General features: G+C 40.8%; 1 protein-coding gene across 6 annotated transcripts in view; it reads left to right on the forward strand.

Annotated features, from left to right (window-relative positions):
* Positions 1-14987, forward strand: part of LOC140200336 (F-box/WD repeat-containing protein 11) — a 279942-nt gene that overhangs the window by 150707 nt on the left and 114248 nt on the right. For all 6 annotated transcript variants that reach the window (XM_072263523.1, XM_072263522.1, XM_072263527.1 and 3 more), the window contains one exon: positions 12183-12320. In XM_072263523.1, the coding sequence (XP_072119624.1) occupies positions 12183-12320 (138 nt within the window). The remainder of the gene's footprint in view (positions 1-12182; positions 12321-14987) is intronic.

Raw genomic sequence — 14987 nt, forward strand, 5'->3', positions numbered from 1 at the left:
CCTATCTACCTGTGACGACACTTTTAGGGAATTTTGTATCTGTATTCCCAGATCCCTCTGTTTCACTGCACTCCTCAGTGCCTTACCATTAACCCTGTATGTTCTACGTTGGTTTGTCCTTCCAATGTGCAATACCTCACACTTGTCAGTATTAAACTCCATCTGCCATTTTTCAGCTCATTTTTCCAGCTGGTCCAAGTCCCTCTGCAGGCTCTGAAAACCTTCCTCACTGTCTACTACACCTCCAATCTTTGTATCATCAGCAAACTTGTTGATCCAATTTACCACATTTTCATCCAGATCATTGATATAGATGACAAATAACAATGGACCCAGCACTGATCCCTGTGGCACACCACTAGTCACAGGCCTCCACTCAGAGAAGCAATTCTCTACCACCACTCTCTGGCTTCTTCCATCGAGCCAATGTCTAATCCAATTTACCACCTCTCCATGTATACCTAGCGACTGAATTTTCCTAACTAACCTCCCATGCGGGACCTTGTCAAAGGCCTTACTGAAGTCCGTGTAGACAATATCCACTGCCTTCCCTTCATCCACTTTCCTGGTAACCTCCTCGAAAAACTCCAACAGATTGGTCAAACATGACCTACCACGCACAAAGCCATGTTGACTCTCCCTAATAAGCCCCTGTCTATCCAAATGCTTGTAGATTCTGTCTCTTAGTACTCCCTCCAATAACGTACCTACTACTGACGTTAAACTCACCAGCCTATAATTTCCCGGATTACCTTTCGATCCTTTTTTAAACAACGGAACAACATGAGCCACTCATGAGCCACTCTCCAATCCTCCGGCACTTCACCCATTGAATCCATTGATTCAAAACAAAAATGAAACTTGTGATAAGCTTTTCTTTTCAAACACAAGTTGTGTAATTTTTCCAGCTGCTTTAGGTATTCATGAAGTTCAGTTTTTGGTGTATATTGGGCTAACTAGGATCAAAATCTTATCATTTTTGATTAAACCTTCCTTCCATCTCTTTATGCACAAAGTTACTATACACTTCTACAAAAGATGTATAGGTTACACTGATTGAGATCTAAATAGCAGGTTATAATTGTAATTGCTAATCTGGCTGGTGCATAGCTCTTTTGTCTCAGGATTCAAGACATTGGCTGTAATTCCATGGCTGACATTCCAGTGCAAAATCTAGTCAGACTATTCAGTGCAAGAGTGTTTCAAACCCTCAAATGTTATAGTTCTGAATCTGATTAATAAAATTTATGATTGTGGTATTTTGCTATTTTCATGCATAACATTGACTACATTCTACAATATCTCACTTTATCTGCTCTGATCAGCCAGCATGAGTGATGATGAGCTGTTCCGTATAACTTTTTAGATCCCAATACAGTTCATGAACCCTCCGGTACTATGATCAGTTCATCAGAGACAGTTGATAGCTCCTTTTAATAGCGTGGCACATTATGGGCGGCAATGTCCCTTTCATTGTGTGATCTCCCTATACACTAATATTGAAGCCAAATAGTTCCTTAACTGGTTGATCTAATGCAAATTTGTATTAGTATCTATGGTCATGCTTTTCCTAATGAATAATGAACAAAGACTTTTGATCTTGGCAACAGAATCTGCACATTAATGCAGTAGTAGTTTTCCTATGTCTGGTACATTTTTTTCCCAGGCTGTATAGTATCTGTGTTGTGCAGTTTTGGAACAGACATGAAAGTGAGACTTTTTTTCTCTTGCCAGCAAGTTTATATTCAAAATATATGATTGACAGTAGATGGCTATAGTTTAGGTGTTCATGGTGAGAGGGCACTAAATAAATGACACCTCCTTGTTTCCTCATGGTGAATAGTGACTTGATAGAAGAGTTCAAGTCCAATGTTGCAATGTATCTTGAAGCCCATGAGTATTCTATAAATGTATTGCAGCAGAGTCAATACTGAAAGGTGTCTGAGGTTTGAATGTTTGGGATCCATTTCTTTCTATCCTGCCCACCCAGGATTGATTTCCCTAACCTAAACTAATGTTATTTCTTTGTTCTAACATCTGTTTTCTGTCCTTTGCCAAGTTAAATTCTGCTTGACAGGAAAAAAATCATCTCCTTTGTGAAGTGTGGGCTCTCTTCCCATTGCTGTGTTAATTTACAGTGCAGTGAGATTTTTTTGGTTGCGAAAAACTGCATGAAATTTCCTATAATGCTTGAAACCAAATCATGGTCAAATAGAATTACAACGAGTCATTATATTGAAATGTGCACCTGCGCCTCCCTGTTTCATGATAAGTCTGCTTTTATATTCTAGAATTATATTCATTCTGTAATCTATTATCTTTCACTCCTCTTAACATACATGTATGTGAGTGGGTCAAAGACTAGTCACTAATTTAGACAGTTTTTCAGCTACAATGCAAGAACTGTAGTGAAGCAAAAAGAAATCTATTCATATTGTTTTGCTGTTAATTTTTAAATTGCATTAGGGCCCTACTGATAACCCACCGGCTTAGTTTTCCGGAGTATGGGGAATGGGGTGAGAAAACACTGAAAGTATTGAACAAATCACATAAAATATGTAAAGAAAGAAGGTGTGTAATGAGCTAGTGTCAGAGACATATAAGGACACCATTGCTAGTCAGAGACTGTCAGTTTTGTGTCACTGGCTGCAAGTACTTCTGAAATTAATTTCTTACTTGATTATTCTTGGGATTTGGACGTCATTGACAGTGCCAGCAGTACTTGTCTATTAGTAATTGCTGCTAAACTGAGGAGACAGTTAAGCACTCTTTAAGATGGCTCCGGAGTTGCATGTGGCACTAGATTGGTAAATGATGACAGATTTCCTTTCCTGAAGCACATAGTGAATCTGATATTTTTTTATATAATGATTAATTTGTCCAGTGATCATCAGATAATTTGTTTGAATTTACACTCTCCAGCTACTGTGGTGGAGTTTAAACTTATGTTTTAGGATTATTAATGCTAAACGCAGTGTTATTGTACCCCATCTATCATCCAAAACATCAATCACCTTTGTTCCTGATTAGTGGGCTTCTTATCAGTTCAGGTACTGCAGTCCTGGTTTGAATGACAGAAGACTTGCTTAATTCTGACCTACGTTTGAAGATCCTGTGGCACACTCCATAGTGTGAGTGGCATGAGAAGTGAAACCCATAATGCAAATTGAAGGCATAGCAGTGTTAAATCAGGCGTCAATAGAGTTGCTTTAGTGAGATTTATTCAACTATTTCTAGAGTCAGTTTGGAAATGTGTCAAGATGTTCCACTTATTTTGGGACTTGTTGATTAAGTATGCCAGTAGAGTGACAAAGAGTTACAGTCATAAATTCTTAATAGCTTAAAACCAAATTGAATCATCAGCCCAGCTTTCAGTGTTGTTCATGAATTAGTCCTATTTTGTTCCTCTTGAATGTCAGAATATCAGCTGAAGAATGTACATATTCACTACCTTATAATATATCAATCCAATACTTCAAACATGTTTTTTTAAATACAGAATTTATTTATATCCATGGGGTGGGGTTACTCTTAGCTACCCTTGCTGCAATCATGTCAAATGAGCACTCTTAGCTGATAGAATCAAAATAAAAAGTTTTAAGGTACTAACATTACTTACAGCAAAAAGGAAGGAAACATGCATCAGCACGTCAACATCTGAAACATTGACGCATTACCTCTATTACTGTATATAGATTTTCTATCTGTTGCCAGCGACATTGGGGCTTGTTTTGTTTAATTTCAGGTTTCCAAGAATCGTGGATTCTCATGTAATCAGCAGCTTTAAAGCAGATTGTGTTAATTTGTATTTAAACTCCAGAACTATTTAATGGATAAAACACAATGTTAGTTTCTTTTTTCACACTTTGAAAGTAAGATTCAAAAGATTAGCTTTGTTTGTCATATGTACACTGAAAAATCGAAACATGCAATGAAATGAGTTGTTTGCATCAAATTAAATCAGCAAGGATTGTGATGGGGACAGCCTGCAAATGTTGCCATGCTCCTGGTGCCAATGTAGCATGCCCACAACTTATAAACCCTAACTAACTCTACATCTTTAGAAAGCAGGAGAAAACTGGAGAGGACAGCGATCCACACAAAATGCTGGAGGAACTTAGCAGTCCAGGCAGCATCTATGGAAAAGGGTATAGTCGACATTTTGAGTCGAGACCCTTCATAACCCAATCATTCCTCCTTACCTCTGTTCTAAAGAGTCACCCCTCAGTTTTGAGGCTGTACCTTCTAGTTCTGGATATCTCACCAGAGGAAACATCCTCTCCACATCCACCCTATCTAGTCCTTTCAGCATTCAGTAGGTTTGAATGAGATTCCCACTACCCCTGCATTCTTCTAAACTCCAGTGAATACAGGCCCAAAGCTGCTAAACGCTCCTCATATGTTAACCCCTTTATTCCTGGAATCATCCTCATGAACCTCCTCTAGACTTTCTCCAGTGACAACACATCCTTTCTGAGATAAGGGGCCCAAAACTGTTGACATATGTGTCCGGTGCTCCCGATGTGGGCATTTATATATTGGCGAGACCCGACGCAGACTGGGAGATCGCTTTGCTGAATACCTACGCTCTGTCCGCCAGAGAAAGCAGGATCTCCCAATGGCCACACATTTTAATTCCACATCCCATTCCCATTCTGACATGTCTATCCACGGCCTCCTCTACTGTAAAGATGAAGCCACACTCAGGTTGGAGGAACAACACCTTATATTCCGTCTGGGTAGCCTCCAACCTAATGGCATGAACATCGACTTCTCTAACTTTCGCTAATGCCCCACCTCCCCCTCGTACCCCATCTGTTACTTATTTTTATACACACATTCTTTCTCTCACTCTCCTTTTTCTCCCTCTGAATATACCCCTTGCCCATCCTCTGGGTCCTCCGCCTCCCCCCCCCCCCCCCCCCCCCAGTCTTTCTCCCCGGACCTCCTGTCCCATGATCCTCTCTTATCCCTTTTGCCAATCACCTGTCCAGCTCTTGGTTCCATCCCTCCCCCTCCTGTCTTCTCCTATCATTTTGGATCTCCCCTCCCCCTCCAACTTTCAAATCCCTTACTCACTCTTCCTTCAGTTAGTCCTGACGAAGGGTCTCGGCCTGAAACGTCGACTGCACTTCTTCCTAGAGATGCTGCGTGGCCTGCTGCGTTCACCAGCAACTTTTATGTGTGTTGCTTCAATTTCCAGCATCTGCAGAATTCCTGTTGTTGACAGTACTACAAGTGCGGCCTGACTGTTGTCTTATGAAGATTTAGCATTATCTCCTTGTTTTTATATTCAATTCCCAGTGAAATAAATGCCAACATTGGATTTGACTTCTTTACCACAGACTCAACCTGTAAATTAACCTTCTGGGTGTTTTGAACGAGGACTCCTAATTCCCCCTGCACCCCTGATGTTTGAACCTTCTCTCCATTTAGATACTAGTCCGCAATATTGTTCCTTTTACCAAAATATATTACCATACATTTCCCAACACTGTATTCCATCTGCCACTTTTTTTGCCCATTCTTCCGATTTGGAACATAGAACATAGAAAACTACAGCACAACACAGGCTCTTCGGCCCACAATGCTGTGCTGAACATGTACTTACTTTTGAAATTACCTGGGGTTACCCATAGCCAATTTGACTAAGTCTTGCTGCAATTTCATTGTTTCATCAGCACTACCTACCTTCTATCTTCATATCATCCATAAACTTTGACACAAAGCCATCAATTCTATTATCCAAATCATTGTCAAACAATGTGAAAAGTAGTGGTCCCAATACTGACCCCTGAGGAACACCTCTAGTCACTGGCAGCCAACGAGAAAAGGCCCCTTTTATTCCCACTCGCTGTATCCTGCCTGTCAGCCATTCCACTATCCATGCCAGTATCTTTCCTGTAACGCCATAGGATTTTATCTTGTTAAGCAGCCTCGTGTGTGGCACCTTACTAAATGTCTTCTGAAAATCCAATTAACTGACATCCACTGCCTCTCCTTCGTCCACCCTGCTTGTTACTTCTTTGAAGAACTCTAAAAGATTTGTCAGGTAAGATCTCCTTTCACAGAAACTATGCTGACTTTGACTTACAATTAATCTCCAAGTACCTCAAAACCTCATCCTTAATATTGGTCTCCAACAATTTCCCAACCACTAGGTTAGGCTAACAGGCCTATAATTTTCTTTCTTTTGCCTTCCTCCCTCCTTAAAGAGTGGAGTGACATTTGCAATCTTCCAGTCCTCCAGGATCAAGCTAGAATCAACTGATTCTTGAAAGTTCATGACCAATGCATCTGTTATCTCTTCAGCAACCTCTCTCAGGATTTTGGAATGTAGTCCATTTGATCCAGGTGGCTTATACACCTTAAGACCTTTGAATTTGCCCAGCACTTTTTCCTTTCTAATAGCAATGGCACTCACCCCTGCTCCCTGACTCTCTCGGACCTCTGGCACACTGCTAGTGTCTTCAACAGTGGCAACAAATGCAAAGTACACATTAAATTCATCTGCCATTTGTTTGTTCCTCATTAATACCTCACCAGCGTCATTTTCCAGTGGTCCAATATCAGCTCTCACAGTTTACTCTTCACATAACTGAAGAATCTTTTGGTATCCTGCTATTATTGTACTGGCTAGTCTGTTTTCATACTTAATCTTTTCCCTTCTTGCAGCTTTTTTAGTTGCCTTTTGTTTGCTTTTAAAAGCTTCCCAATCATCCAACTTTCCAGTCACTTTTGCTACATTATATGCTCTTTCCTTGGCTTTTACGCAGTACTTAACTTCCCTTTAAAAATGCAAGCACGAGAAAATCTGCAGATGCTGGAAATTCAAGCAACACACACACAAAATGCTGGTGGAACGCAGCAGGCCAGGCAGCATCTATAGGCAGAAGAATAGTCGACGTTTCAGGCCGAGATCCTTCGTTAGGACTAACTGAAAGAAGAGATAGCAAGAGATTTGGCAGGGGGAGGGATGAAGCTAAGAGCTGGAAAGTATTTTGGAAAAAGGGATACAGAACTGGAGAAGGGGGAGGATCATGGGATGGGAGGCCTAGGGAGAAAGAAAGGGGGAGGGGAGCTCTGAGGAAGATGGAGAGCAGGCAAGGAGTGATTGTGAGAGGGGAAAAGGGGGGGGGGAATAATAAATAGATAAGGGATGGGGTAAGAAGGGGAGGAGGGGCGTAAATGGAAGTTAGAGAAATCAATGTTCATGCCATCAGATTGGAGGCTACCCAGATGGAATATAAGGTGGTGTTCCTCCAACCTGAGTGTGGCTTCATCTTGACGGTAGAGGAGGCCATGGTCTGACATAGCAGAATCGGAATGGGACGTGGAATTAAAACGTGTGGCCACTGGGAGATCCTGCCATTCACCACCATTCAGGGCCTCAGACAGTCCTTCCAGGTGAGGCGACACTTCACCTGTGAGTCGGCTGGTGTGATATACTGCGTCCGGTGCTCCCGGTGTGGCCTTCTATATATTGGTGAGACCCGACGCAGACTGGGAGACCATTTCGCTGAACACCTACACTCTGTCTGCCAGAGAAAGCAGGATATGTACCTGTGCAAGTTTTTCTTAAATGTTAAAAGTGAGCCCGCATTTACCGCTTCATCTGGCAGCTCATTCCACACTCCCACCACTCTCTGCGTGAAGAAGCCCCCCCAATGTTCCCTTTAAACTTTTCCCCCTTAACCCATGTCCTCCGGTATTTTTCTCCCCTAGCCTCAGTGGAAAAAGCCTGCTTACATTCACTCTATCTATGCCCATCATAATTTTATATACCTCTATCAAATCTCCCCTCATTCTTCTATGCTCCAGGGAATAAAGTCCTAAACTATTCAACCTTTCTCTGTAACCCTGTTTCTCAAGTCCCGGCAACATCTTTGTAAACCTTCTCTGCAGTCTTTCAACCTTATTAATTTCCTTCCTGTAATTTGGTGACCAAAACTGCACACATTACTCCAAATCTGGCCTTGCTAATGCCTTATACAACCTCACCATAACATTCCAACTCTTGTACTCAATACTTTGATTTATAAAGGCCAATGTACCAAAAGCTCTCTTTACGACCCTATCTACCTGTGACGCCACTATTAAGGGAATTTTGTACCTGTATTCCCAGATCCCTCTGTTCTACTGCACTCCTCAGTGCCCTACCATTTACCTTATATGTTCTACCTTGGTTTGTCCTTCCAAAGTGGAATACCTCACACTTGTCTGTATTAAACTCCATTTGCCATTTTTCAGCCCATATTCCCAGCTGGTCCAAATCCCTCTGCAAGCTTTGAAAACCTTCCTCACTGTCCACTACATCTCCAATCTTCGTATCATCAGCAAATTTGCTGATCCAATTTACCACATTATCATCCAGATCATTGATATAGGTGACAAATATCAATGGACCCAGCACTGATCCCTGTGGCACACCACTAGTCACAGGCCTCCACTCAGAGAAGCAATCCTTCACTACCACTCTCTGGTTTCTTTCATTGAGCCAATGTCTAATCCAATTTACCACCTCTCCATGTATACCTAGCGACTGAATCTTCCTAACTAACCTCCCATGCGGGACCTTGTCAAAGACCTTACTGAAGTCCATGTAGATAACATCCACTGCCTTCCCTTCATCCACTTTCCTGGTAACCTTCTCGAAACACTCTAATAGATTGGTTAAACATGACCTACCACGCAGAAAGCTATGTTGACTCCCCCTAATAAGTCTCTGTTTATCCAAATACTTGTAGATCCTATCTCTTAGTACTCCTTCCAATAATTTACCTACTACCGACGTCAAACTTACCGGCCTATAATTTCTCGGATTACTTTTAGAGCCTTTTTTAAATAACGGAGCAACCTGAGCTATCCAATCCTCTGGCATCTCACCCATAGATACCGACATTTTAAATACGTTTGTTTATCTGCCAGGGCCCCTGCAATTTCAACACTAGTCTCCTTCAAGGTCCAAGGGAATACCCTGTCAGGTCCTGGGGATTTATCTACTCTGACTTGCCTCAAGATAGCAAACACCACCTCCTCCTCTATCTGTATAGGTTCCATGACCTCAGTACTTGTTTGCCTTATTTCCATTGACTCCATGCCAGTTTCCTTAGTAAATACAGACGCAAAAAAACTGTTTAAGATCTCCCCCATTTCTTTTGGTTCCATACATAGCCGACTACTCTGATCTTCAAGAGGACCAATTTTATCCCTTACTATCCTTTTGCTCTTTTGCTTATACCTGTAGAAGCTCTTTGGATTATCCTTCACCTTGACTGCCAAAGCAACCTCATGTCTTCTTTCAGCTCTCCTGATTTCTTCCTTAAGTTTTTTTTTGCACTTTTTATACTCCTCAAGCACCTTATTTGCTCCGTTTCCTATACACGTCATACATCTCTCTCTCCTTCTTTATCAGAGTTCCAATATCCCTTGAGAACCAAGGCTCATTCTTATTCACTTGCCTTTAATCCTGACAGGAACATACAAACTCTGCACATGGGGCAACATTTGGAGAACAGTGATCAGGTTTAGAATAGTTATGGAAAAGGCTAAGATCTTATCGAGTGTGAAAAGACTTGATTACAAAAGGGCTATCTTCAGGAAGCTAATGGGAAATCTGCTACCAAATTTGAACAATGTGGAGATGAATTAATCATCGGCACTGTAACCTTGAGGATAAAAATAGGGGCATATAATGCTCCCTTGATGGATAAACATGTAAAATTTAAAATGGTGCAGGAAAAAATCTGATGAAAATGTTAGGACTCAAAATAGAACAGTTAAAAATGTAGAGTACAAAGACCTGTCTCAAGCAATAAGTGACTGAGAATTGATTGTTGGCAAGTAATACAAGAAGAAGCCCAAATTCCTTTGTTAGCTCAAGTAAGTAATCAAAGAAAGGGTGTTACAGTCAGTGACAAAAATAGAGATAACTATTCTTGTGAAAGGTTGAGGGCATTAGATTTATCTTCATCGGACCACAATCTCTTCCGCATTTCTGCCCCCCAGCCCCCACGACCTCCACATTACTCCTGTTCTTCCTGTCAATCCATGTGAAATCTTTATTGTGTAGTGTGCAGGACAGGGAAAACAGACATCTGCAAATTTACAAATGTGCTTTCTGTAGGAGTCCAAAATTAGCCTCAATGACTTGTTCAATAACAGTGCAATGCAATATTAAATGGTGAGGTATCAACCATACTCACAACATGCACTCTTCCCTTCAGTGTGTAAAGTCACAGTGGCATATTGCCTACAGAGTAGGCACAAATTCCCCTTCACTTTAGAATATGGCATGCATTTACTGCCAGCAATGGATGGGGGACATCTGATATTGTTGTGATGCATGTGCACAGCATGTACACCAGTATGTTTAATCAGCATTGGTAATATATTGAACCAGATGAACAATAGAAAGGTTCCACCTGGGTCTTTCAGGTGCACAGCGATACCTAGTGCTTTGGTCCAAATGTGAAGTTCAAAAAAGTGCTCTGCTTACCCTCTCCACCAACCTCCCCCAATCATCCAACCTGTAGAGGCAACGTGTCTGACATACATGTCCTTTCCCAGAAGTACAGGAATCTGAAGTGTCCTGACACAGAATCTAGATCAAGCATGGAACTAATCCTAGTGTCAATCAGTTGCCTGGCTTGTTGCTGGTGTTGTTTAATTCATTAACCCAAGAATCAGCTAAATAAAATTTCTGATCATGAGGAAACTGACTCCATATTTTCAATTTCATGGCAGCATACAGATGAGTGGCCAGGTTTGAGCCTAGTAGATCAAAGGTACTGCTATCGGAGAATAAGCCAGTCCTGCATGGTAGCAGAGGGGTTAGTGTGGTGGGTTTCCTCCAAGTGCTCTGGTTTCTTCCCATATTCCATTCCAAAGGCATACGATTAGGGTAAGTGAGTTGTAGGCATGATATGTTGGCACCTAATGTGTGACGACACTTGTGGTCTACTCCCAATACAATTCTCAGACTGTTAGTCATTTATGTAATATGACGCATTTCATTGTAGGTTTCGTTGTGCATGTGACAAATAAAGCTAGTCTTTAATGTTTTAACTTGGGAAAAGACTGGAACCAAATGTCCAATTAGACAATGATGAAGCAATGGAAGCAGATGGATACAGTGTCAAAGACTGTAGACAGGTTGAGAAGGACAGAACGATAAGCCACATTTGTCCAATTATGTTATTTTTGACTTTGATCAGGACACTAGCTTATGTGATAGGTTATAATACGTTGAAGGAATTTAGAGAAGAATGTGTGCCAAAGATGTGGTAGCTTACTGGGACAAAATGATATAAAATTTGTTTACAGATGTGATCAATAATTATGGCAGATTTGAGGGGGAAGTGTACTGTCCCTGTGGAGGGATAACCGGTAACATTATTAGCTTGCTTAGCAATCTAGTAAGGAAGTTTGAGTGGGAAGAGGAATTGTGGGAACAAAATTGTGAGTGGTAGGTTTGATACACAGATAAGATGACTTTCCATAGGATATGATGGAAGGAAAATCTGAAGAATGTGAAAGCTTAGGGCAGTGACAGTACAAATATTACAAGTTTGACTCAGTGGAACAGGAATGAAGAGCAAAGTTCATGAGATGCTTGATAACTGAAGTTGAGGGGAAAGAAAGGGGAAGAAGATGATTTGTAGTAGAGAAAATAAACGGAGGTTATTTTTGCAGGTTGATTCTAGAATACTGAACACCTTTGGCAGTTTCGAGTGCAACCTAAGTGCTCTCTGAGATCCAGCCAAATTTTCTGGTGAACAGCTAAATGAGTTGCCTGCTATGTCCATCTAATTCTCTAAAGATTTCTTAAAGGGAGATGCATGTAAAATGTTAAAATACCATCTTGGAAGCAATTTTTACCCCATTATGTGGTCTGTTATAAAACCTCATGATATGAAGTAATCTTTAGGCATCAGATCACCAGGCAGAGCTAAAATGAAATTATAAGATTTATGACTGCTTTGGAAATTCCTTTCGCATCATAACCATGACTTTGAAACTTTGTGACCAAGTGAGGTATTGTGTAGCCGTTTTGGCACAGCCTTTTAACTTCTAATAGGTCACTTTGATAGATAAACTGTCAGGCTGCTTAGATTAAATTATTACCTAATCCATTAATTAGCATTCAATGACACTTAAAACTGTTCTCTTTCTTACTCAAGACTATAGAATCCAATTGGAGGTGTGGGCGGCATAATCTTCAGAGAATCCAGTGTCGGTCAGAAAATAGCAAAGGTGTATACTGTCTTCAGTATGATGATGAGAAAATAATCAGTGGTCTGAGGGATAACTCAATTAAAGTGAGTATTGAAAATAATGTATGATTGGAATTGTCTTGCCATTTTAATATGCAAACTCCCATTTATTCCAATACAAAATACTGTGCTTTGCTTGGCTTTTCAAATGTATTTTTTTCCCTTGTGGGTCCTTAAGGAACCAATAAGGAAACGAGATGTTTTAGATCTACAAGCAAGTCATGACAAAATAATCTGGTAATACATGAGTGTTTATAATAGGAATTTGTATGAAAATTTGATATCTGAAACCATGATCTTATGTCTAAACAAAGCAAACTAAAGTGTGATGTTACTTGCTGTAACAGATTAAGAACCTACAGAAATAGTATAATAAAGATATGTAATGCACAGGCACCCCCCCCCCCCTTCATAGCACAACAATCCAATGGTCTGGATGTCCATTACAAGAGAGGTTAAAAATAGATTAAAGGAATATTGGTGGAATATTGGTGTCTAAAACCAAAAGAGCAATACACACGAGTGTTAGGAAACATTTGAATGTGGCAGTGGAGGATGGAGAAGTTAAAAAGGAAGTGGAAAGAAGAACAGTGCACTGTCCTGAAGGCTTGAAGGCAGCCACCGTCATTCTGGTGCCCAAGAGAGCAATAGTAACTGGCCTAAATGATAACTACCCAATGGCACTGATTTCAACAATCATGAAGTCCTTTGAGTGGCTGGTATAAAAGCAGATAAAATGCATCTTCTGGCTATACTGGACCCTTTCCAGTTTGCCTACTGCTCAGATCAGTCATTGATGATGCCATAGCCTCAGCCCTCAACTCTATTCTGTCCCACCTAAAAAACGATGCCTTGTATGCCAAGATGCTGTTCATTGACTTCATCTCGGTGTTTAATATGATCCCTCAGAATCTGGTGGGTAAACTGGTGTCGCTGGGACTCAACAGCCTTCTCTGTAACTGATCTTTGATTTCCTAATGAAAAGGTACCAGTCAGTGTAAATTGGCAGCAACATTTCAAGCTCCATCATGCTGAGCACTGGTGATCCCCAGAACTGTGTGCTCAGCCCGCTGCTGTTCCCTGCACTGCCAGATTCAGCTCTGATTGTCAAGTTTGCCGTTGATACTACAGTTATTAGTATCAGCAACAATGACAAGTCAGCATACAGGGAGGATGTTGAGAGGCTTGTTAAATGTTGCGAAAACAGCAACACGTCTCAACATGCACAAGACGAGATGATAGTGGACTTCAGGAAGACACAAATCGACCACTCTCCATTGCACCTCAATGGCTCTGTTGTGGAGAGAGCGTGCACACAATGGATGATGTAACCTACACCCACAGCACTTCCTCGCTAGTCAAGAAGGCACAGCAACGTCTACACTTCCTGAGGAGATTGCAAGGTTCCTGCCTCCATTCTAACAATTTTCTATAGGAGCACTATCGAAAGTGTCTTGTCTTGCTGCATCATTGTGTGGTACAGAATTTGCAAGGCATTGGACTGCAAGACCCAACAGAGGATAGTTAAAACTGCCAAGAGAATAATTGGGGTCTCTTCCCCCGCCCCCATTTGCCAGGAGTGTTGCAGATGAAGGCCCAGAGCATTGCTGGGGAGCCCCAACACCATCCCACAGTCTCTTTGACCCACCACTGTAAGAAAGGAGATACAGTAACATCAGGATTAGAACTGCCATCCTGTGTAACAGCTTCTTCCCTCAGGTTGTGAGACTAATAAATATCCTAACACTACTGAGGTCTTGTCATTTGGTCAGTGTGCTGTCTACTGTATACTCTACTTTTTACTTGTGCTGCATGCATTTTGAATTGTATTTTATTAACCTATTTATGGTTATTTTGGTTTGTGTGCTGTGTGCATTATATGTTCAGGAGTAATGTTTCGTTTGGTTGTATATTTACAGTCAGATGACAGTAAACTTTAACTTGAACTTGAGTAAAGTAGCAGTAAATATAAAGTCAGATTTTGAAAACTTTTATCGGCATGTAAGAAGGATATGCTGAGCATCTAGCCCTGATAAGCAAAAATTAATCTGGGTCACTTGAGATTGGAGAAATTGTATTGAATAAGGGAACAACAGAGCAATTAAACAAATATTCCATAGAGACAGACTAAATAAGGCACAGAAACCCCTCCTGAGTAGTGGAGAGGGCAGATTTTCAGTGAATCAGGATCCTTTTTAAAAAAATAGTGAAGCAATTATGGTGCTGAAATTGATAAATTTCTATGGTAAAACCTACATTGTACAGTTTAGCTTGGTGTCAGTGGTAGGGAAATGTTGGAACTTGTACTAATTATATGGTAACTGGACATATAGAAAATAAAGATCGGATTCAAGAAGTGGAAGGCAGGCCTGACAAATCTATTAACCCTTTAATGAGATTTTAATATGATAAAGAGGAACCAGTGGATATGATGTACTTGGCTTAGCAGAAGGCCTTTAACACAAGAGGTTATTATGGAAAGTTAGGCACATGAGATTGGAATTAACACACTAACATAGATTGAGATTGGTTAATGGAAATAGTAAGATAGAATTAAACAGGCTATGTTTCTTGAATTAAAAATTGGGTTCCAGATACTGGCACAATGTGGGTACTTGTATTGTCTGGAGGATGCAAGATGATATCACGGGGATATATACAGGACAAGTGAATGGCATATAAGGTGTAAAATACAAAAGTAGCAAAATAGAA

The sequence above is a fragment of the Mobula birostris genome, chromosome 7 (assembly GCF_030028105.1).
Source record: "Mobula birostris isolate sMobBir1 chromosome 7, sMobBir1.hap1, whole genome shotgun sequence".
Classification (NCBI taxonomy): domain Eukaryota; kingdom Metazoa; phylum Chordata; class Chondrichthyes; order Myliobatiformes; family Myliobatidae; genus Mobula; species Mobula birostris.